The 22,649-nt window shown below is 41.8% G+C and overlaps 1 protein-coding gene across 1 annotated transcript in view; it reads right to left on the bottom strand.

Annotated features, from left to right (window-relative positions):
- The window catches only part of pcnt (pericentrin), an 83,737-nt gene that overhangs the window by 56,483 nt on the left and 4,605 nt on the right, over nucleotides 1-22,649 (bottom strand). The window contains exons 3-30 of the mRNA XM_056295408.1: nucleotides 21,830-22,006; nucleotides 21,190-21,333; nucleotides 20,317-20,466; nucleotides 18,581-19,518; nucleotides 17,989-18,357; nucleotides 16,756-17,185; nucleotides 16,174-16,569; nucleotides 15,870-16,085; nucleotides 15,071-15,166; nucleotides 13,962-14,117; nucleotides 13,382-13,631; nucleotides 13,086-13,156; nucleotides 12,751-12,882; nucleotides 12,522-12,687; nucleotides 11,214-11,314; nucleotides 10,883-10,994; nucleotides 10,476-10,602; nucleotides 9,522-9,641; nucleotides 9,386-9,422; nucleotides 8,896-9,000; nucleotides 8,380-8,491; nucleotides 8,217-8,257; nucleotides 7,919-8,053; nucleotides 6,545-6,818; nucleotides 6,250-6,376; nucleotides 2,656-3,109; nucleotides 2,265-2,462; nucleotides 1,999-2,070 (exon numbers count right to left, since the gene is read on the bottom strand). Of these exons, the coding sequence (XP_056151383.1) occupies nucleotides 1,999-2,070; nucleotides 2,265-2,462; nucleotides 2,656-3,109; nucleotides 6,250-6,376; nucleotides 6,545-6,818; nucleotides 7,919-8,053; nucleotides 8,217-8,257; nucleotides 8,380-8,491; nucleotides 8,896-9,000; nucleotides 9,386-9,422; nucleotides 9,522-9,641; nucleotides 10,476-10,602; nucleotides 10,883-10,994; nucleotides 11,214-11,314; nucleotides 12,522-12,687; nucleotides 12,751-12,882; nucleotides 13,086-13,156; nucleotides 13,382-13,631; nucleotides 13,962-14,117; nucleotides 15,071-15,166; nucleotides 15,870-16,085; nucleotides 16,174-16,569; nucleotides 16,756-17,185; nucleotides 17,989-18,357; nucleotides 18,581-19,518; nucleotides 20,317-20,466; nucleotides 21,190-21,333; nucleotides 21,830-22,006 (5,706 nt within the window). The remainder of the gene's footprint in view (nucleotides 1-1,998; nucleotides 2,071-2,264; nucleotides 2,463-2,655; nucleotides 3,110-6,249; nucleotides 6,377-6,544; nucleotides 6,819-7,918; nucleotides 8,054-8,216; nucleotides 8,258-8,379; nucleotides 8,492-8,895; nucleotides 9,001-9,385; nucleotides 9,423-9,521; nucleotides 9,642-10,475; nucleotides 10,603-10,882; nucleotides 10,995-11,213; nucleotides 11,315-12,521; nucleotides 12,688-12,750; nucleotides 12,883-13,085; nucleotides 13,157-13,381; nucleotides 13,632-13,961; nucleotides 14,118-15,070; nucleotides 15,167-15,869; nucleotides 16,086-16,173; nucleotides 16,570-16,755; nucleotides 17,186-17,988; nucleotides 18,358-18,580; nucleotides 19,519-20,316; nucleotides 20,467-21,189; nucleotides 21,334-21,829; nucleotides 22,007-22,649) is intronic.

Here is a 22,649-nt window from a genome sequence, read left to right as displayed (position 1 = left end):
TGGGCATGAGCAGTGACTTCTCTCTATCAGATGCTGTAGAAAATGTTTTGAAATTGAAACCCAAATGTTAGGTCATTATCATGTAATCTTGGTATAATGAACAAAAGCCTAAACAAATGTGTTATCTTTCCTGCAGGATGTCTCTACATGATAGGGTACCAAAAAAATGGTAGAGAGGGTGCTGGAACAACTCCCTGCCATAAGACACCACATCCTGACTGATGACAGGAAACATGGGCACCTCAACCTAACCTGGCAGGATACATCTGTCTTGGAATCCATCAATGCAGCACTGAAACCGGTGGCTGATTTTACTGATGTTCTATCAGGGAAAAGTGTGTGACTGTGTCCTCCGTGAAGCCTATGCTGGACCTTCTAAAGGGAGAACTCTTATCCCCAGACCCCAAGGACACCACACTCAAAGCAAACATCAAGAAAAAAATGTGATGTGTTCTTGATGAAAAGCACAGTGCAACACCACGTCAAGAGCTCCTGAGAAAGGCCACCCTCCTCGATCCAAGGGGCAGGTATAGGGGCAGCATTGGGGATGCAGTGGTCGTGGATGATACTAAGGACTAGCTTTTAAGGGAGATGATGGAGATGAGAGAGGGAGGAGGCAACAGTGAGGGGGTGGGGACTGTAACAGCGCTGTGGCAGAAGATGATGGATCTGCATCTCCTGCACCCAAGAAGAGGCTTTGCGACCTGTTGCAGAACAGATGAACCCAAATTGCTAACCAGGCTGTGCCAAACAGTGCGGACTGATACTGAACTGAGACAGTACCTGCAGGAAGAGACACTGGATCTCTTGGTGGATCCTCTGATGTAGCGGCATGACAATCAAGCAAGGTTCCCTCTGATGGCCAAGTTAGCAAGAAAGTACATGTGCATTTGTGCAACAAGTACTGCCTCTGAGAGAATGTTTAGCACAGCTGGCAACATTGTTACCCCAGTAAGATGTTGCCGTAAGCCAGATAAAGTCAACATATTGGTGTTACTTGCCCGGAATCTACCTAACGAGTGAGGTACATGACTGGCTGTGGTTGACAAGGATATGGCCTGTTTTGGCCATAAGTACATTATTGGTACCTTCCATTTTCAGTAGGCTTTGTATATTTAAGTTGTTATTTATGTCATATCTGCCCTGTGCAATTTTTGTTTACAAAGTCTAAAAGGCAAACAGAAATTTTATTTATATGTTCCAATGTTCAGTGCCAATACATGGCTCTTCTTCTTCATAAGGTATATGTGTATTATTAACTATGATTAGGCTTATACTATAATAGTGGCATAAAATGATCAGAAAAGGACAATTAAATCATTAATCGCAATTATTTGTATGACAATTAATCGTCAACTAAAATTTCATGATCGTGACCACCCTAGCTGTGTTTTACCATTTTTATGTTAACGACAGTTATGCATGCCACTAAAATCCGCAGATCCTAACAGCCTAAAATCTCACAACTCTCCTCTCTGACATGAGTAGAAAGTATTGTTCTTGTAACTGCATTTATAACCTTTTTTTTTTCTTTACTCAAACTTTACCATGTCATGCGATATGCTACTTCAGTACACTTTAACAATAAATATTACTGGGATCACTACAGCAAATTGCAGATGAACATTTAATATCCAGGAATTCACATAATAGACACTACCACTGACTATCCCTGTAACCAATTGGCCACAATTTCAAACACTGACCATACATAGTCCAGCCATATACTATATTTGACCTAGTCTTGTTCTCAACTAGGTCTAAAGAAACTTCATGTTATTTAAGTTTTTTTATTGTGGCCAAGAACACCACAGATATTCACCATTTTCGATCAAGGCAGCTTGCCTCTTCTGGCTGCTATGCAATGTGTTAACATATGCTCATATTATGCTAACATTACACCAGGGAACTTACCAGGAGGAGTCAAATGTAAAAGTGTGCCCATTTCTATAGACAAGTGCAAGAAAATGATGGATGTTGAATGCAATACATGAATACCTGTTTCTTAAGGGTCTCAAGAGCCTTGCAGTGTTCAGCATCTAAGGCCTCTTTCTGAGCAGATAACTCTGCCTGCAAGACAGAAAAAAACAAAACTGGTAAGACTTGACATCATTCTAAGTTGACAATAACCAAACAACAAAACTCACTTTGGCAAGTTCAATATTTACAAAACAAACTTACTTGGTTACATTAAATTATTGATAGAATGTCACAAACCAATTAAAAGGCCATCTTTTGCTGTGTTATACATCCTCCTCTCTCACCTGATGAGCATGGCTGAGCTCTGCTGCCATGGCACTGAACTTCTCCATGTGGACTTGTGCAAGTTCCTTTCGTAGCTCCTCTCTGACAGACAGCTGTTCTATCCTTTGATGCTCCATTTCATGTCTATGCTCTACCTTCTGGTGATTCACCTCTTGATGATGCCTCTCTTCAAGCTGTACCATTTCATCACGCAAAGTCTGGGACAGACAAAGGCAAACAATTGTATACAAAGAATATTATGAATGAAAGTTGTGCAAGGACAATGAACAAGATTAATGATAAAAATGGGTTTGCATTTGTAATGAATCTCACGCCTTGTACAAATAAGTAACAAGAAAAAAAGTTTTTATAGACAAGTGGACCATGTTTCATCTCTTAGTGTCTCCTTACTTGAACCTCCTTCAGATAGGTGGCCTCCAAAGTGTCCATATTACCCAGCATCCTCCTCTCTAGCTCATCCCTCTCTTCCTGGTGCTTACTGACCAGCTCTGCCTCTAGGGCCTCAAGTTGCGCCTGACTGGTCTCACGAAGGACTGCCTCCCGACTATCAAGCTCTGCCTTCCACTTGGAATCAAGGGTTGCTTCCAAGGCAACAAGCACAGCCTTGTGCTTGGAGTCTAGCTCAGCTGCCATAGCAGTGAGTTTTTCTCTGTGATTGGCACTGAGTGAATCTAGTTGTGCTTTGTTTTTGGCACAGAGTGTGTCTATCTCTTGTGAGTGTTTTTTCAGTAATGTTGCTCTCTGGCATTGCAGCTCCGCCTGGTGTTTTTCCCTCAGCTCCCCCAGAGTGAATTCATCCTTCTGGGCCAAACGCTGCTCCAACTGGGCGTTCTCTTTTTGGAACCTGGGCATACAACAGATCATTACAAAAATTAATAACTTTTTTAACACTAGAAAATTTTTATCAAGCCATGTGTTTCAAGCTGGATTGTTGGAGAACTGGATTCTTTTCATTTCTATGGCATCTTTTTGAAGATATATGACTTTAAGTATAAAAAAGGGGGTAGGACCAAGAGGATAGTGGTGGTAGTGTGGGGGACAGGTGGCAGTGCTGTTGTAGATCCCACACCGGAGGTTCTCACAAGTCTACGTAGAGAGATTTTCTCAAAATGATTATGTGATGCAGGTTTTTTGTTGAATTTATCATGAGGGCAATCAGTTCTTCCATCCTAGGCCCAAACCACCATGTATGTTTTAAGTTCAAAAAATCTAAAACAACTTATCAATCAATCAGAATGTATTTGTATAGCACTTTTCATACAAACTAATGTAACACAAAGTGCTTCACACAATAAAACAAAATCTCACCCCTCTCACAAAAAAAACAAATAAATAAATAAAAGTACAGGCAAATCTTATAAAAGTACAGACACGTTTAAAACTGAGTTAGTAAAATAAATAGAAAATTTTTATCAAGCCATGTGCCATAAGTGCCATAAACAGTGATTAATTAAAAATAACTACAATCAGATCAGAATATATAAAAATAGCAAAATATATAAAATACACACACACACACATTATGAACTTAGCTGTAGGCTGTTTTAAAAAGTAAGGTTTTTAACCTGGTTTTAAATGTGTTCAGTGTGGGGACCTCTCTCAGGTACTCAGGCAGGTTGTTCCATCTACTTGGGGCGTCAATAGAAAATGCAGCTTCTCCTGCTCTAGACCTAGCATGAGGGATGGTTAAAAGACCACTGCCATTGGACCTGAGAGTTCTTGCTGGTTTGTAAGGAATTAACATGTCTTTCATATAGTGTGGTGCAAGGCCATTTAGCGCTTTGTATACAATTAACAGAATTTTAAAATCAATTCTAGTTTTGACAGGGAGCCAATGCAGTTCTAGGAACAGGTGTAATGTGCTCATACTTTTTAGTTCCGGTGAGAACACGTGCTGCCGCATTTTGTATTAACTGTAGTTGGAGCACAACTGATTTTGGGAGGCTGGTGAACAGTCCATTGCAGTAGTCTAGTCTACTTGTTATAAATGCATGGATTAATTTCTCAGTCTGATTTTGATAGAAAGCCCCATAGTTTTGAAATGTTTTTAAGATGGTAGAAGGCTGATCTTGTGAGATGATTGATGTGGCTCTTAAAATCTAGATCACTGTCTATGATTACACCAAGATTTCTAGCTTCGCTTTTGCACTCCAGAGACAGAGCTGAGATTAAGCTGCAATTGTTTGTTTCTGAGTCTTTGCACCAAAAATAAGCATTTCTGTCTTGTCTTTGTTCAGTTGTAAAAAGTTATCTGACATCCATAGATTAATATGGTCAATACACTGAATTAGGGAATGTATGGGATCTAGGTCATCAGGAGATAGGGATATGTACAGTTGTGAATCATCTGCATAATTATAGTAATTTATTTTGTGTTTCTGTATAATATGTGCAAGTGGGAGCATACAGAGATTGAATAGTAGTGGTCCAAGAATTGAACCTTGGGGTACCCCACACCTTATACCCACTTTGTCCAAGGAAAATCTCCCAACAGACACAAAGAACTGCTTGTCCTGAAGGTATGTTCTAAACCAGCGGAGAACCGGGCCAGAAAGGCCAACCTATTTTTCTAATCTCTCTAGCAAAATATCATGATCAACAGTGTCGAAGGCGGCACTGAGATCCAGGAGCACAAGAACAGACAATTTATTAGAATCTGTGTTCATATGCAGATCGTTCACAACTTTGATAAAGGGCCGTTTCTGTGCTATGGTGATATCGAAAACCTGATTGATCAATGCCTAGAAGGTTGTTAGATATTAAATAGTTATTAACTTGAGAATAAACTGTTTTTTCAAGGATTTTGCTGAGGAATGGTAAGCTGGAGATGGGCCTGTAGTTGGCAATAGCTGTTGCATCCAGATTACTCTTCTTCAGAACTGGTTTAATGACAGCTGTCTTAAGTGCTGCAGGAAATATGCCTGCCTGAAGAGAGTAGGTAATAATTTCTAAAACATCATGTGCTAAGCAATTAAAAACGTTTTCAAAAATTTGGTAGGGGCAGCATCCAAGCAGCAGGTGGAGGGCCTGAGCTGCCTAACAATATTGTCTAGACTACGGGTGGGCAATCTTATCCAGAAAGGGCCAGTGTAGGTGAAGGTTTTTGTTCCAACCAAGCAGTTACACACCTGATTCCACTAATCAACCAGTAGAGTCTTTGCTGAGGAACTTGATTAGGAGACACAGGTATGTAATTGCTTGGTTGGAACAAAAACCTTCACCCACACTGGCCCTTTCTGGATAAGATTGCCCACCCCTGGTCTAGGGGGTCAAAGTGAGACATGGCGCCGGTGATATTTCTGGAGGGTAGGTTCATTACTGGATGTTGAGGCACTAATGTTGTGTCTAATGGCAATAATTTTGTTATTGAAGAATGTAGCGAATTTTTCACATTTTATTAGTGGACAGCATCTCTGATGGGTTTGGAGATAGTGGATTAATAAGTCAATCAATAGTAGAGAAAAGCACTTTACTATTGTTAATATTTCCATTAATGATTTAATGATTTTAGAGAAAAAAAGACTGTCTGGTCTGTTTACTTTCTTTGCTATACTTGTTCAGTCTATCCTTGCAAATTTCATGGTGAACCTCAAGTTTAGTCTTTCTCCATTGTTGTTCTGCCTGGCAACAGTCTGTCTTAAGCTGCCTAACAAACCCCTCCATTTTTTGTTTTTCTATGTTTTTAGTTTTAACAGATGCAATGTTGTGAAAAATATTTCATATTTTTGAGTTGAAGTTGTTCACAAGATCCTTGGTTTGTGATGACATGAACGGTGACAATTTATGACCCCTTTAATGACTTTGGACCATATTTCTCAATGTTAGCTTTCTGGCGCTCGCTCTTTTCTATGGAGTATAAAGTTATATTAGGTTACTTAGCTTGAGGGCTAACATCTGAAACAGGACTGTTGATTTACCAGCAATTCCCACAAGACTCAAACCTACAGCAAATGATTTCATTCATTGGCCCCATTGAGAGCTTACCTATCCTGGGCTTGGTAAAGCCGTGCCTTGCCCTGCTGCCGGAGGAGAATAGCAGCCCTATGGCGTGTGGCCCTCTTCATCTCAAGTTCAATTTGGTTTTCCGGTGCAACTGCTAGGAACTGAGGTGCTGAGAGACACACAGCAAAATTAATTCCAAAAGTACAGTGTAGGGTAGGGTGAAATTAGGATTTCCAAAACAAATTCATTTGCATCTAAAAATGAAAGCAGCGAATAGATATTTTTCTGACAAATTATACCATTTTTATACACTGCATAAACAACAAAATTATCTTACTCTGATCAATGTCAAGATAAGCCTGGAGGGACATGAAATAATCCATCTCCTCTTGGAGAGCTCTTTTCAGGTCAGTCCTTTCCTCTTCCAATCTTCTCTCAAAGTCTTCCTCCAGGGCAGAGAGGTGGGCTTCCTGCTCCTCTTGGCACTCCTCTCTCAGCCTCTGAGCCTCGGCCTGGCTCCTCAGAGTCAGCTCCTCTGTTACACTCTCGCGCTCTTGTTTCTGAGCCTCCTCCAGGCCAACACGCAGGTCCTCAGCAAACTCCCATTTCAACTTCATTGGTTGATGGAGCAAAGGAAAGGACATGCAGGAAGAAGACTTATCAGCATTACTACCAGCTAAGTATTCCTATTTCAAAGATGAGCACACCTCCAATCTTCTCTTTCCACTTCCAGTATTACTAATTTTTCCAGTTAATGGGGTTTTTTCTCCTTTTAGTTCAAGTTGTTTTGTTTGTCAAATGTGCAATGCCAAAGAATATGACATAACTGATTAAGTTAAGAGAGGCAAAATCGAGATGGCTTCAACATGTGTGGAGGAGAGATGCTGGGTATATTGGGAGATGGATGCTGAATATGGAGCTGCCAGGGAAGAGGAAAAGAGGAAGGCCAAAGAAGAGGCTTTTGGATGTGGTGAGAGAGGACATGCAGGTGGCTGGTGTAACAGAGGCCAGGAAGAAATGGAAATGGATGATCCGCTGTGGCGACCCTTAACTGGAGCAGCCAAAAGTAGTAGTAGTAGATTAAGTTAAAACTAAAAAATTCTAAAGATCAGCAAAAAATATAGTTATAAAATAAAATTGCAGTATTTACAGTCCTGCCTGAGAAATTAAATTTTAAGCCAAAACAGGGGCATCCGGGTGGCAGTCTATTTCGTTGCCTACCAACACAGGGATCCCGGTTTGAATCCCCATGTTACCTCCGGCTTGGTCGGGCATCCCTACAGACACAATTGGTCGTGTCTGCGGCTGGGAAGCCGTATTTGGGTATGTGTCCTGGTCACTGCACTAGCGCCTCCCACGTGCTACGTCCCCCTGGCGAAACTCCTCACTGTCAGGTGAAAAGAAGCGGTTGGCAACTCCACATGTATTTGAGGAGACATGTGGTAGTCTGCAGCCCTCCCCGGATCAGCAGAGGGGGTGGAGCAGCAACCGGGATGGCTCGGAAGAGTGGGGTAATTGGCCAGTTACAATTGGGGGGAAAAAGGGAAGGGTAATAAAAAACTTAAGCTATAATAACCAAAAATAGACTAAAAGTAAGCCAAAATTAAGTGTATATAGGCCAGAGAAGGATAAACCCAAATTTAAACTCGAGTCACACATTGAATCTAAAAATTAACAACTTGTCAAAACCCATGCATATGTGTATGTGTACCTGTTGTGTGTTCCTCTGAAGCTCAGCCTCATGTTGTTTACTAAGAGCAGATAGTCTGTTCTCCAAGGTCTGGATGATGGTCATTCTAGTTCGCAGTTCTTCACTGTGACACCAAATCCTCTGCTCAACTTCCACCTAAATAGGTCATTATCGTCACTGGCAACACATTGATCTATACGATATATTATCTTCATGACATAACATTGTGTGGCCTAAAATTTGTGTTTTTTTTTTTGGTGATAGTTTCATAAATAAACATATATAAGCATGATTATCAAATTAAAAAATCTGTTTTTACCTCAACCTGTCTGGCTGCTTCAAGTCGAATCCGTGTCAGATCTGTGAGAAAGATTAATTTTGTTGAGCAGCATTCTGGTACCAAGTGTATGTGTGTGTGTGTGTGTGTGTGTGTGTGTGTGTGTGTGTGTGTGTGTGTGTTAATAAGGACATATGTGAAGTACCTTGTACATGACTGTCAGACAGTCTGGCTCTGAGCTGCTCCAGCTCCAGGGCATGTCGAGTCTTCAGCTCCTGCAGGTCTTCGTAGTAACGGTCTGTGAGGTCAGAACGCGCCTGATGCACAAAATGATGTCAGTGTCAATGTACACCAATGTGAAAGTAAAAGATTAGGATCTCTTGCTGGCTAACTCTACTCTTAGCGCTGGTTTCTTTCCCTTTCTTCATCCACTGTAAAGGGATGGGCTAGTGCATGTTCCTCGCAGTGGCAAGAGCTTAGTGTGTTTTAAGTGTTCAGGGCACCTTGTGCTCAAAAGTTAGAAATCTTTCAACATTTGGCACAAGAGCACCGTACTTCTAATGGATTTTCAACAGACAATCAGTAGTGACAAGAAAAGTCACATCTCTTTAATAACAATTCTTTACTTGAAAAAAGCTTTAAAAAAAAAAGCCAAGTTCACAAAGGCATTAAGAAGGATGGAGATGGAGTTGTGGAATGACAGACTGAACATGTTTCTGACCTGGAGGAGCTCTTCCTTATAGGACAGAGTCATAGAGGAGCGAAGATTGGACAGCTCTAGCTCATGTCTCTCCTCCAGTTGCCAACGCAAAGTGTCCAGCTCCTCCTGAAAGAGCCAAGCCAGACATAAAATACTTAATGAAGCACCAACTAAAGATCGGCATGACATTGCTGAAAAAGTAAACAAAAATGCATGCATCATCCTATAAGAGGTAAAACAAAAAATGGGCCATTATCTTCTGTCACAACAGGTGATATCCTCGGTATTCTTACACCAACCAAAAGTGGTTAAAACGCATTTGGTTACCCTTAAATGATGAACATGACCACATAAATCATGATAACATATCCTGTCTCATAATCATGAGGTAAATGAAATTAATAATATTAGAAAAATGCCACACTTGGACATAGCTAGTCATTTTTGAATACTATTTGTCACTTCAAGTTACCTTATGTTTCTCCAGTTTGAGTGTGATCTCAGACAGCACGTCATTTTTCTCTTCGTCTTTGCCTTCAGACATGAAACTAAAGCAGAAACCAAACCCATCTATGAACAAAGAACTTGGCATCAAGTGTATAATCAGAAGTAGGTGTACCTGTACATGTACACCTCAACTAGCGTACCTAACTTCCCCCGTCTTAAGCACAGACTCCTCCAAGGCACCCTCCACTAGCCTCAGCTGCAGCAGGGCAATTTCCTCCCTGTGGCCTTCTTCCGCTGTCCGCAACCGCTGCTCAAAGTATCTAAACGAGTATTAAGGCATCAATGTGTGTATATTAACTATTTTCATGTGACCATATTAAGAATGAGGCAAGTTAACAGCAGACACCAAGAGAACCTGGTACATTTTGGAGTTGACAGTTAAGATTGCCCGATGTACCGGCCAACTTGGCAGGTAACCAACCATATTTTGGATCTTAGATTAGAGTCTATAATTAAAGACTGGTTAATAGAAATGTCTGGTAAATTTTGGAATCGGTAAACCACCATGACAGGTTGACAACCCCCCCCCCCCCAAAAAAAACAAAATCTAGTTGTGGTTCAGGGTTTAATCATTTTGTTTGCATATACTGTACTATCATCGTTTGTGTAGGTTGTTTGCATATGACGTCACGAACTACAGATGGAGGGCAAGAAGTGAAGCACTACCACAAACTTTCAAAATGCCTATGTTTGGCATCATTAACTGAGAAACCACAAGGAGTTTTTATTGAGTACCAAAAGTAGTTGTTCATGAGGGGGAAAAAAATGCAAGAAATTGACCAAAAACGCTGGAAAAAATGGCTTGCGAACCGTCGTCTGCGGTCTGGAGGAGCGGAGTCGGATAACGCACGTGTGCAGTGACCACTTCGTCAAAAAAAAAATTTTTTTTTTTAAATCACTCTTCATAACATAAGGATCATGTCCAACATATCTTACTTTCTGTTTATACCTTTCTCTCATAATATCATCTAAACTAGCACAGTTCAGGCTAAACTAGCTCCATCTCGTCCATTCTGCTTTTCACTTCCTGCCCTCCATCTGAATCTTGCGCGTCATCAGAATCACATGACTGCAAACAAGCTATTGGTCTGTACCTCCTCAGGCTCTCCAGCTCTGCCTCATTCTGCTCCCTGATCTCTCTTCTTTGTTCACTAAACTCTGCCTTCAGGCGCTCGATGTCATCAACACGAGACGAGCGAGCCAGCAGCTGTTCCTTCAACTCTGTGAGACAAGGAGGGGGATGACGAATACCATAAAATACATTTTTACAAAAAGGAAAAAGAAAAGGAAAACAATAGAGTAGTTGGGGAATATTAAAGTAGCACCCTACAGCAATCACATGGAGACAAGTTTCCTTTTTTCCTCCACTGATGTGCAGTTTTACATCTCGCTTTTTGACGTGCTTGTTGTTAATGCAGCAAGGGTCTGACTATTCAAGGCCAATGTGTGCCTGATCAAAATAAAGCATTGAAAAGTGTCTGTGCTGGTTTAACCCTCTCACCTCCCAGTTCTTGTCGGCTAGCTCTCATGCTCTCCAGCTGGGCCCAGAGATGAGCAACTTCCTGCTCTGAGCTCCGTTTCAGCACAGCCTGCTCCTCCTGTAGGCGCAACACCTAGGAGACGGAAAGCAAACCACAAGATTAATTGCCATTGTTAAACTTATTTTAAGCTGCATGTGGTCTTACAACTAAATGACCAAAATATATATGTTTAATAAGAACATATACTGAAAATAATGAAAAAATGATCTTGCTTTGTGTCAGCACGTGTGTGTCTACACACAATAGATCAAACTAGTTGAGAGTGAAATATGTGTAACCATGTCCCAATACCTCTTGCTGCAGTTGCTGGTCCTTCTCCTGTAGGTGGCATGCATGTTGCTCTTTCTCAAGCAGCACAGCTTTATGACTGGAAACTAGCTCCTCTGCAGCACCTGAACACGTGTGGCCAACACAACACACAATGCAATCATCCCAAGTTCACAAATAATAATAATAACTTTATTTATATAGCACTTTTCTAAAATAATGTTACAAAGTGCTTTACAAAGAAATAAAACTAGACAAGGTAAAAATAAGAATAAGACCAAATAAGTAAGAGTAAAAATAAAAACAGTATAAATAAAAGCAATTACCAAACACAAATGACACATAACACAGCACATGTGAAATGTCCCTGTTAAAAATGATGGCCTGAGAACTGAACCAAAAAACATATATAATTTATTTTACCCTTTCTGAAAACTAAGTTTGGCTGTGCCTGGCCAATTCACTATAGACGGCATATATTTTATATTATTTTCAACCCTTTTCCAAAGCATTCCATAAAGCTTCAGATTTCTGAATGTGTTTTTCGTACCTTCAAGGGAGCCATTGCTTTCAATTCATTTCAGTATGGCATGGAAATCAACTTGCAAAGTTTTGAAATTTGTTTGAGATAAGTAATCCACCACAGTGAAAATACTGTGTCAATGTTATTTTACTGTCAAAGTTACTCTATCATTGCGGGACATAGCAGGTGAAAGCATGAATTGCTGTGAAAAGTCTTCTTGGGTGGTGTGTTCCTGTGTGTGCAGTCATCTGAGTATTTAGGGCTGCCAAACAGCCTTGCATTCAAGAGCTACATTTTCATAAAATCAATCCTGGAAGATAAACAATTATTGTTTATCTTGATTATAATCAAATACGGATGTTGTGAAAAGGATAATGTGACTTTGGTAGCTTCTTGAATTAAAAGGATGTTGTTCAGCAGCCAACTCTTAAATATTGAATGTTCAAGTGCACTGGAGAACACCACTCTGACATAGACAATGTTTACTATGATGGATTACCTATCTCAAGCAAGTTTCAAGTTTCTGGAAGTTGGATTTCATACAGTTCTGAAATTAATGGAAACCAACGGTTCCCTGGAAGGTAGGAAAAACACAAAAAATCTAAAATACTATTGTATGCTTTGGAAAACGGTCAGGTGTAACGTAAGTAAATGTCAAGTAGTAAATGGAATAAAATGTGCAAAAACACAGATATTTCCCTTTAAAGTCAAACAATTTCTTCATTTGACAATAGCCAGATAATCACCAGAAACAGAGCCTTGAGGCAAGGGAAAGTTGGGAAGGAAGGAAAACAAAAAAAGGAACTCACGGGCAGCTGCATCTCTGTCAGCCCAGGCTTGGTGTAGCTCCTCCTCTAGCCTCTGGATATCCCTCTCACTGGAAGCTTTAAGTTCTTTCAGGTGGGCCCGCAACTCATATAGGTCTGCCTGGGTCTGGGCGAGGGCTGCCTGGGAGTCAGTCAGAGCTGTCTGGGTCTGGTTGATTAATGCCTGGGTCTGGGCGAGTGATGTCTGGTTGTCCAACAGCTCTGTCTGGGCTTTGGAGAGGGAGGCCTGCGTGTTTGAGAGTTCTGCTTGGGTGTCCGTGAGACTTCCCTGGGTCTCTGAGAGGGACATCTGGAGATGTGCCTGGGAACTCTCCGCCTCCTTCTCCCAGTCCAATCTCAAAGCCTGAAGACCAATTGCAGTGAAGGAAAAGCCAAAGTTGGGAAATGGAATACATTTAAAAACACAGTATACAGATTCTAATCTGTAAAATTGGGTAATGTAGATGCCAGATGTTGAAATTGATTATGATTAGCCTACAGATTTCACAGGATTATCATCAGCCAATACATAATTTGTTTCATGACATTTTTTTGGTGTAGCATTACCTGTATCTGTTTCTCTTCCATGGAAGCTCTTTCCTGAGAGAGACGAGTCTCCCACTGATGCTTCAGTTCCTCTGAATATACAGTTGAGACAAAAAAAAAACATGTTACATTCACCCATGTTACCATAGAGGTTAGCTCCTTTTAATACTCTCCTTCTCCTTGAATCAACCTCTCAGGCTGACACCCACCCCCAGCCCCTAATATAGAAAAATGCACTCTCGCTCAGTCCACCCAAAGGCAAATCGAAGCAGAACATGCCGTCTGACAGTCCAGCAGGATTCCAGTTCTTCACTCACCCATAGCCTGCTGGTGCAGTTCACAAAGCCTCTCCTGCTCCTTGTAGCTTTGCTCTCTGAACTGGTCCAGTTCAAACTGCTGGTGGGACTGCAAGATGGCACTCTCCTGAGCCCCATTCTCCCTAAAGGCCTGGACCTCGCTCAGAGCAGCGTCCTGCTGCAGGTTGGGATCTGTGAACTCAAGCTGGGACATACGTACATAGATTAATACTCCTGTCTGTACCCCTGACCGACACATGGGCAAAAAGAACTTGAGTTGGTCCCCAAGCGCTGCACAGCGGCTGCACACTGCTCCTAGCTCGTGTGTGTTGGGATGGGTTAAATGCAGAGGATGAATTTTCCCACAGAGATTAATAAAGTATATCTTCTCTTATTGCAGAAACACTTCTAATATGTATAACAGCTACTTTCTATATCACTACTGTCACCAACAACCAATAAAAAGACCTGTAGAGGTCAGGAACAGCATGCCCTGATAACAGTTGCACTGTGTTAGTTGAGGATATTACAGAGAGAGAGAGAGAGAGAGAGAGAGAGAGAGAGAGAGAGAGAGAGAGAGTGTGTGTGTGTGTTTGTATACACGTTTATATACCTGTGCCTGTTGTAGCTCAGCCTGATGGCCAGCCACCGTGTTCTCCTTCAGTTCAGAGGACAGTTCTGTTGTCAGCTCACTCAGCTCTTCCCTCTGTTTGGCACACAGCTCTGATACCATCCTCTGGTACTCTCGCTCAGTCACCTGAAACAGAAGGATAGAATTTTTAATTATAGAGTATTTGGCACACTTAAAACCAAAGTTCACAAAAACCAAATGTATTAATACCCACAGCTACAATATCTTTGTAATCTGTGCTTCAAGAAAAATTAAAAATGTTCAAGCCTTTTCCAGATCACTGTACAATGTAATGACAATGTGAAAAGCAGAAGGAAAGGCAAAAGAGCCATACCTGCCCTTTTCAGATTCAGACAACTTTATTTATCCCAGAAAGGAAATTCAATTCCACAATCTACCCAGACCATACAACCGGCCACACGTTTCTCCCAGAGGGAGCACAAGTCTCTCTGTTGGACTCTGATTATCTTGGAGCAGACCTTAACGATACTGTTCAGGCTATTCCTGCCCTTCACAGACAACCCATTAAACCAACAAATAAAGGAAACAGTTAAAAGATTTTAAATAAATGACTGGTAGGAAATACATAAGATGGTGTTACAGACATTAAGTTTCCGCAGTAAGGGAATTCTTTGTTGTCCACGCTTGACAATCGAATCTGTGTTCACATCGAACTTGAGTTGAACACAGCTCCCAAGTACTTATAAGTGTCAACAATTTGAACATCCTCACCACGTATAGTGCTAGCTTTGGGTTTATCACGGTTTCTCCTAAAATGATAAATTCCTTAGTTTTTGACACCTTAAGGTCAAGGAAGTTATCATCGCACCAATCAACAAAGGCAGGTAGGGCACAACTGTGATCTGACACAGAGCCCTGAAGAAGACACAGAAGTGCGGTATCGTTTGTTGTATAAGAGACAAATGTAAAGAGAAAAATTACCCCTGTAAACATTAATGCTGATGCTCTCTGAATTCCAGAGCAGTGGAGTTTCTTTTACTATAATTAACTTTATTTCATTGATGATCTTTGTTCATTGAGAACATTTGAATCTTCCCTTGTGAGAGCAGATAGTCTACCTGTTTGATAAGGCTGATCTGTCTCTTCTGTTTTTCTTCAAGAAAGGCTTTCTGCTTTGACAACTCTGTCTCCAGGCAGCTGTTCAGCTCAGAAACCTAGACACAGACACACAAACAGCCTATCAGAACAAATACTAGAATCTGAAACCAAGGCAAACCAACGCTTCCGCCACAATAATTTGGCTTTGGTCACTTGGATATAGCCATAGTCATTCACAAAATGCAACATAAGATAAGATGTACTTTATTAATCTCCATGGAGAAATTCATCCTCTGCATTTAACCCATCACAACACATACTGTAGTTAGGAGCAGTGGGCAACTGTCATGTAGTGCCCAGGGACCAACTCACGTTCTTCTTGCCATGCCTCGGTCAGGGGCACAGACAGGACAGGAGCATGTCTTTTGATGGTGGGAAGAAACAGGAGCACCCAGAGGAAACTCATGCGGACACGGGGAGAACATGCAAACTCCACACAGAAAGGACATGAGACGGCCTGGGGTTCAAACCCAGGACCTTCTTGACGTGAAGCAACAGTGCTAACCACTACGCCATCGTGCTGCCCTAACATCTTGTAAAGCTGACTGGAACCAAGTAAGAGTTTACCTGGGTCTCAGAACCTCAATTACCCTCCACATCTACCAAAAACTTTAACAGGTAACTGTGGTGAATTCTTGTTTAAAAAAAAAGAAGTATTCAACAAGTAAAAGTACCATTGCTACAGTGATAAATCTGAAGTCATTTCAGAATGCTTTGATTTCAACCAACCAAACTTGCAGACATTCTTATTGAACCCACCTCCTCTTCATGTTTCTCCATCAGCTTTGCCACCTCCTCTTGGTGAGTTTTCCTCAGCCTCTCAGTGGCCTCTTCAAAAGCTGTAACCTGCTTCTCTAGGAGAGCTTTCACCTCCTCCTTCTCCCTTCTCTGCTCTTCAAGGAGTTGTGTCACACCAATTAGCTCTTCCCTTTTCTCTTGATGCTCCTCTTCCCATTTCTCCCTCTCCTCAGCCAGCTACAAACAGACAGTTTCACTCATGTAAATCTCTTGCCAAGTATCCATTCAAACCCATTCACCAGTGAAAACTGAACATTTTTCTCACCTCATCCTCCTTGGCCTTAAGCAGGTTTTCAAACTGCTCTAGCTCCTCCTCTAGTAATTGTTCCATTTTCTTGATTTGTTCGTCCATTGCTTCCTCCTTCTTCCAGTGCTCTTCCTTCTCCCTTGCTCCCTGGGCTTGGGCCTCCTCCAGGTTGATAAGGTTTTGTTTCAGATCGACGAGCTGAGACTCTAGATCACTCTTCTCTCTCTCCGTCCTGTGTAGCTCTCCCCCTAGTCTCTCCACCTCCTTTTGGATGGTCTCCACCTGCTTGTGGGTATTATTGAGTTCCTTCAAGGCTGCATCCAGCTCCATAGTACTTTGATCCAGGAGGGCTGCTGTGGTTTGCTGCCTGTTCTTGGTCTCCTCTAGCTCAAATATGACCTTATCACAATTGGCCTGAAGGAGTGAAAAAACTGAATGACTTTCTTTTTAATACATCCATTCACTCTCAATTATTCATTTACTTTTAAACATTTGTCCTATTCATTCTATTTGTCCTATTCTCATTTAAGTGCAGCATAAACCAATGACAGTGGCTGTTTAACAGAACTTTTGAGATCCGTCTGTAACTGTCTTTCTTACCTGCAGAGCTTGTAGCTGTTTCTCAAAGACAGTGTGGTCCTCAGCGGTGACACAGTCCCCAGCCTGCTTCTTCTCCTGCAGGGAGGACACAAGCAACTCCTGCTCCTTCAGCTGAAACAGCAGCGTAGCCTTCTCCTCCTGTGCCTCCCTCAGCCCTGCTAACAATTTCTCTGACTGAACTGATGGAGGGGTAGAGGAGAGAGGTGAGGAGTTCTCGGCCTCCTCCTTCTCTTTGTTCTTCTGCTCCAACAAGGCACTGAGTTTGTTCTTGAGGTTGTCTTGTTCGTGGATGTTTAAGTTGACCTCTTCCTCTGCGTTTTTCCTCCTTTCCCTTTCACCTTCAAGTTCCTCCTCTTGTACCCTCCTCTTTTCCTTTTCCTCCTCAAGCTGCCAGAGAGCCTCCCTGAGCTCCTCCGATACCTGGGCCCACCTGCAAGCAAAAGTTTAAATCATACAGTTAAATAAACAAAAAAACAAGGAAGCAATACTTGCTTCTTGCAAATCTTGCAAAAAGAAAAGTATTGCTCTTCCTCAAATTTTTTGCTGTCAAGTTACCTCTAACAAACGTAAATAGCAGGTTGAAAAATATTGGGTGGGAAAAAATCAACACGGCAATATTTTTTTGCTATGTGTTCTGCAATATTTAAGAATAAAAAGGAGTTACATAATTTCACCAGATACATACAGCTGTTACTTTCAAGGCTCCATTTTCAAAGAAATTATCACCCTTGCAATAATTAAGGTGATTTTAGAGGGGGGAAATAAGGCAGTTGTCCACAAAGTCATTAAATCAGACTCTAAATTCAATTACTTGTAAGATGTGCTAGATGATCATTCTTCATGAATCATAAAAAGGGGGACCTTACCAGATTTTTTTTTTCTATTACGGAGTTTTAGCCTAAGATGACTAACAGGCCAAATTTGCCCTTCGCTACATCCTTTGCAATTTGACGATTGCACACACTGATACTGCAAATAAAGCTACATGATGAGGCTGTACTAAGAGCCCCTAAATCTTCTAAGATGATAGAGGCTCAACAGATAAGCAAGCTAAGAATCAGGACGAAAATCATATTCATTTTGAAGACCACGCCATAAAACACACTTGGAAACAAGCCAACTCAAAAAGCACACTCCTCTCACTTCCACTCATGTAAAGTGCATTGCATTTTGATGTACAAAAATATAATAGAAATAAAGTTGGTTTGTTTGACAGATTGACATTTTCTTTACCTGTCCCTGGCCACCTCCAAATCCTCGGCGCTCTTGGTGACCTCCTCCCTCAGCAAATCAGACTCCCTCTCCCTGACAGCCAGCTCCTCTTGGAGCTCAATGCACTGCTGACTCAGGAGCTCCTTCTCAAGGCCCAGCACCTCACAGTGCTGCTCCGACATCTTACTCATGTCCTGGCTGCTACAGCCGGAGTTGTTGAGGCACTGCAACGGGAACTGAGGGTTGGAGTTATCAGCCAGTGGGAGGCCAGGAGAGTCCACTGAGTATTGTGGGTCTGAGAGGCTGTGGAGGCCATTGTGCCCTTCATAGAGATTTTGTGAGATGGAGACAAGGGACTGGTCGAACAGGACTTCACTGTTTAACTCAAAACTGTAAAGCAGGAAACAGAAAAATTATATAATTCTATTGGCATAATTGATTAGGTATTTTATCATCCTATTAGTGTCAAATGAGAGGCAGAGAAAATGAGACATGTTTTAGATGTCTGAAGGTGCATTTATCTAACTACGACACAGTGGCAAATTTGTAATTTGTGATATTGGGCTATACAAATAAAATTGACTTGACTTGGTAAGAAGTATTTCACACCAACCTGCAATTTGCAGACATGTCCAGTAGGCTGTGCTCTTCCAAGCTTTCATTAGCCAGTGAGAGAGACGAGTGTGCTGGGAGGGCTGAGGTCAGGTAGCGTTCCATCAGGATGTCTGCGCCCCCAGACATGGATCCATTCAGACCATCCTCAACAAGTTCCCCTTCCAGATCAGCCTCACCTATACTGGTCCCCTCCTCGCAACCACAATTAGCTCGTGCTTGGTTCTGTTTATTCTTGGAGGCTTTAAGCCCCACATCTCCCTTCTCCACAACCCCAAGTCCAGTATCCCCTTCCTTTAAGGGAGAGGGATCCATCACCATCAACTCTATTTGGACCTCTTTGAGCCTCCTCACCTCCTCCTCCCATTTCTCCCTCTCCTCTTCGAAGCTCTGGAGACGCAGAGCAGAGTTTGCAACCTCTTCTCTCAACCTCCTCTCTTCCTCCTCCTCTTCCAGTAGCCTCCTCCTTAGTTCCTGTACCTCTCTGTTTAACAACTCTTTCTCCTCCTTGTGCTGCTGTATCTCAAAGCACTGGGATTGGGCTTGGCTAAGCTGTGTCTTAAGGTCCTGTAGCTGTGCCTCCCGATCATTCCTCTCCTCTTCCCGGCCTCTCTTCTCCTCCTCCAGTAATGACAGCAGGCATTGTTGGCTCTCCCTCTCCTCTGCTAGCTCTGCACACAGTTGCTGGTTTCTCTCCTTCTCCTCCTTCAGCTCAGTCCTCAGGCTGCATAGGAGAGCATTTGCCTTAGTGTTTCCGTCAATGTTGGAGCTGTCCAGTCCTGATGACCAGGGGCCAAGACCTGCACTCCCTGGTTCTCGTGATGGAACCTCCATATGGTTGAGGACTGTTTCTTGGGGGCCAGGCTGAGGCTGCAGTTGTTGAATATGAGGGATCTCAGCACCTGCCTGACCTTTGATACGCATGAACTCTACACTTGTCTGTGAAACAAAGTGAAGAATGGAGGGGTAGAGGGGCAGATGAGTTAAAAATCATCACAACTGCTGATTCGGTTTGAGAAATAATCACTGTGTCTACCAATAACAACATTTTTAATAATTAATATTAATAATAAAATATACAAAAAGTTAATTTTGACAAGTTTTCCTAAAAAAAAAAAAATCCAAAAAAAAGAATGAAACTGGTTCATGCCTGGCTCTGCCTACTTTTAGGAGCTTCAAAAACTACAATCCTAAATATTTACATTGAAACAGGTGTCTTTTTATGCTTGATATTGCTGCCATATTTCAGGGAATTGCTAACCATAGCTTTTGTAGTTGTATATTCTAATGTTTGTGTCAGAAAGAAATTTTTTAGGAAAAATGACACAGCGTACAGCATTTCTTCGTCTTCACCATAGCAGCTAAATGTAGAAGAAAAAGGCAGGTACCAGCGATTTTGAAAAAGTAGCTAACTTGTTGTGGCTAACAAGCAGAAATGGCAGACAAATTCATAAACCTTTATCAAAAGATACATCATTAAAAGGTGATAAACCCATTTAAACCATGTTTTTTTTGTCCAGTGGTAGGGGAAGGTGCTGACACAACAGCCCTGGTGATGCACCATAGGTCAGTAAGTTAAACAAAAATATCAATTTTCAGGACTGTGGCTTTAAGTCCCTTGTCCTCTTTCTCACCATTATACTGGATGTAATCCTGCTTTTTAACTAACATACTATTTGACAGTTGTATACATGGATATAACTGCATCTGATTCAGATGTGAGTTGTATGTAAGTACCTGCTGGAGCTGTTTCTGTAAGGCCTGTATTTGTCTAGCCAGTGACTGTGCCTCCAGTTGGACCTGGTCTCTACTGGCCTGGGCCTCCTGCAGGTTAGAACTCAGCCTGCCAATGATCTCATTCCGCTTCTCCACAGCCTGCTGCAATTGCTACAAGTGGAAAGTAAAATTGAGGTCACTTTTACATGCACAAACAGAAAGAAGCACATACAAACCCTCCTGGAGCTTGTGACAATGCAGGGCAGGGCAGGACATTTGCATGAGAAACCAAGAATTAGGTTCAATTTGCAAAATGACACATATGTGAAACCAGTTGTACTGCTTTAACTTATGGTGCTTTTGCAAGCTATGCAGACAGAGAACAGAAGACTTTTACATCCCCTATGATCTGTACACAAAACAGATACTGATGTACACACACTCTTTTTCATACAATCACAACAATACCATCAACGTGAGCCTTTGGGCTTAGGGATAAATAAAGCATGAAAACATATTCGTCCATATGAATAAACATTTTAAGCTAACCCACATGAGGTATTTTGTGTGTATGGCAGATGTGTTTGCGAGGAGGCATGTACAATTAAGTCATATGAAACCCTATGAAAAGACCCATTTTTAGTGGTGTGAATTTAAAGCCTTGGATCATGATGCAAACACACAAACATTCATGAAATGAATCCCATCTGCTTCTTTCTCTTCATCTTCAGGTGTAACACAGTCTAATTTAGGAAATAAAGAAACTCGCTTGTGGTTTCCAACTTACAACCAACATTGGACAACCTCCTTAAAAGATACCTAGACTCATATGATGAAATGAAGCCATTCATAAATGATAGCATTTAAGCCTCAAGAGTCAACAAAAGTGTCTACCTTCAGCTGTTCTTGGCCAGTGAGTGCAATTAGGTCTTCCTCTTTCAACTCCTCCACAAGGGAGGGGCTTTGTTCCTTGAGTGGGGAAACAGCCTTCTGCCCTTGGTTCTGCTGAACCACTGACTTCCTCGGCTTTTGCAGGTCCTTAAGATTTAGAACATGGTTTTTAAAAGAGGGATATTTAATTTCCAATTGACTGGGGTGATCTGTTCACTCAAGGTACAAATATCACAATCCTGCAACCATAAATGTGGATATAGAGATTATCATGGGCAAACCACTCCTTTAAACACTAGTAAATAGTGCTACAGTTAATCTTGGTTGGGTTGCTATGACAACATACCCCCCAAGCAACTTGGTGTTTACTGACCTATTTCTCTAATGTATGCTAACCAAGCGGGGACATGGACCACTGGTTAAAGCATCCCATGTATACAAAGAATGGGATACACCGGTCAGGTCTTCTGACTCATAAATGGTCCCAAGCCCAAACAAATACATTAACTTGTTAAATGAAAATCTATAACCAAATATCGAGATAGCTGTCTGGCGCTGGTCCAAAAGCATTATGTGTCCTAATGTCATCATAATCAAAGTGCAAAATGTTGATAATGAGGGTGAGTGGGGACCAGTGATTTACCTCATAAACGGTCCTGCTGTTCTGCTGTGCATCGCTGACTGATAGGAGGACTGGTTCTAGGTGGCAATCTTGCGCTGAGCAGTCATTCTGCGAGACATCCTTGCCCTTCCTCTTCTGCGTCTTTTTCGTCGCCCCCGCACTGTCACATTTCGCCCGCTTCTGTCGGAAGCTAGCAAGCTGCGCAGGAAGGACAGCGAGACGTAGAGGGACACATAGGTCAGGATCGCTGAGCACCACCACACTATCAGCATGGTGGAGCTCAGGGGTCCACAGTGCAAGAGGATTATAGTCCAAGCTTCATTTCTTCATTTGAAGAAATAGGGTTGGAATGACAAAGCAAAGTATAATTGCTTGAGGGCATGAATTTTCCTCTGACACAGAAGAACCACCTTTGGAAGTCCTCTTTTTCAGATGAGTCAGTGGCAGAGCAGCAAAGGAAGTACCCAAAAGAGCATGAAGAAATCCCAAAGCCCAACCCAAAAATAGACCACATTATAACCTGACAAGCCACTAAGGTCAGAATTAGGTGACAGTATTAAATAATCTCAACTCTCCAGGTGGGCTATTTCTAGACCATGAAAAAGATGGATGAAAGGGCCTGATAATGGACAGACTCGTAGAAACTTGAAAACATCCATTAAAAAAGACTGATAAATGCATCTCAGTCATTCTGTGGTGGTTTGATCTCCAGAAAGGTCAAAGACCATAAAGCTGCAAGCTTGTTTGCTGGAGCTATTTTGAGCATCCTTACCGGTTCTGAGGGATCATGGAAGGGGATAAAAACATCAGTCAGAATAGACATTGTTCATCCAAGATGAGT

This window comes from Lampris incognitus, chromosome 16 (genome assembly GCF_029633865.1).
Source record: "Lampris incognitus isolate fLamInc1 chromosome 16, fLamInc1.hap2, whole genome shotgun sequence".
Classification (NCBI taxonomy): domain Eukaryota; kingdom Metazoa; phylum Chordata; class Actinopteri; order Lampriformes; family Lampridae; genus Lampris; species Lampris incognitus.
The sequence above is the reverse complement of the archived record's forward strand: the minus strand, read 5'-3'. Positions and strand labels throughout refer to the sequence as shown.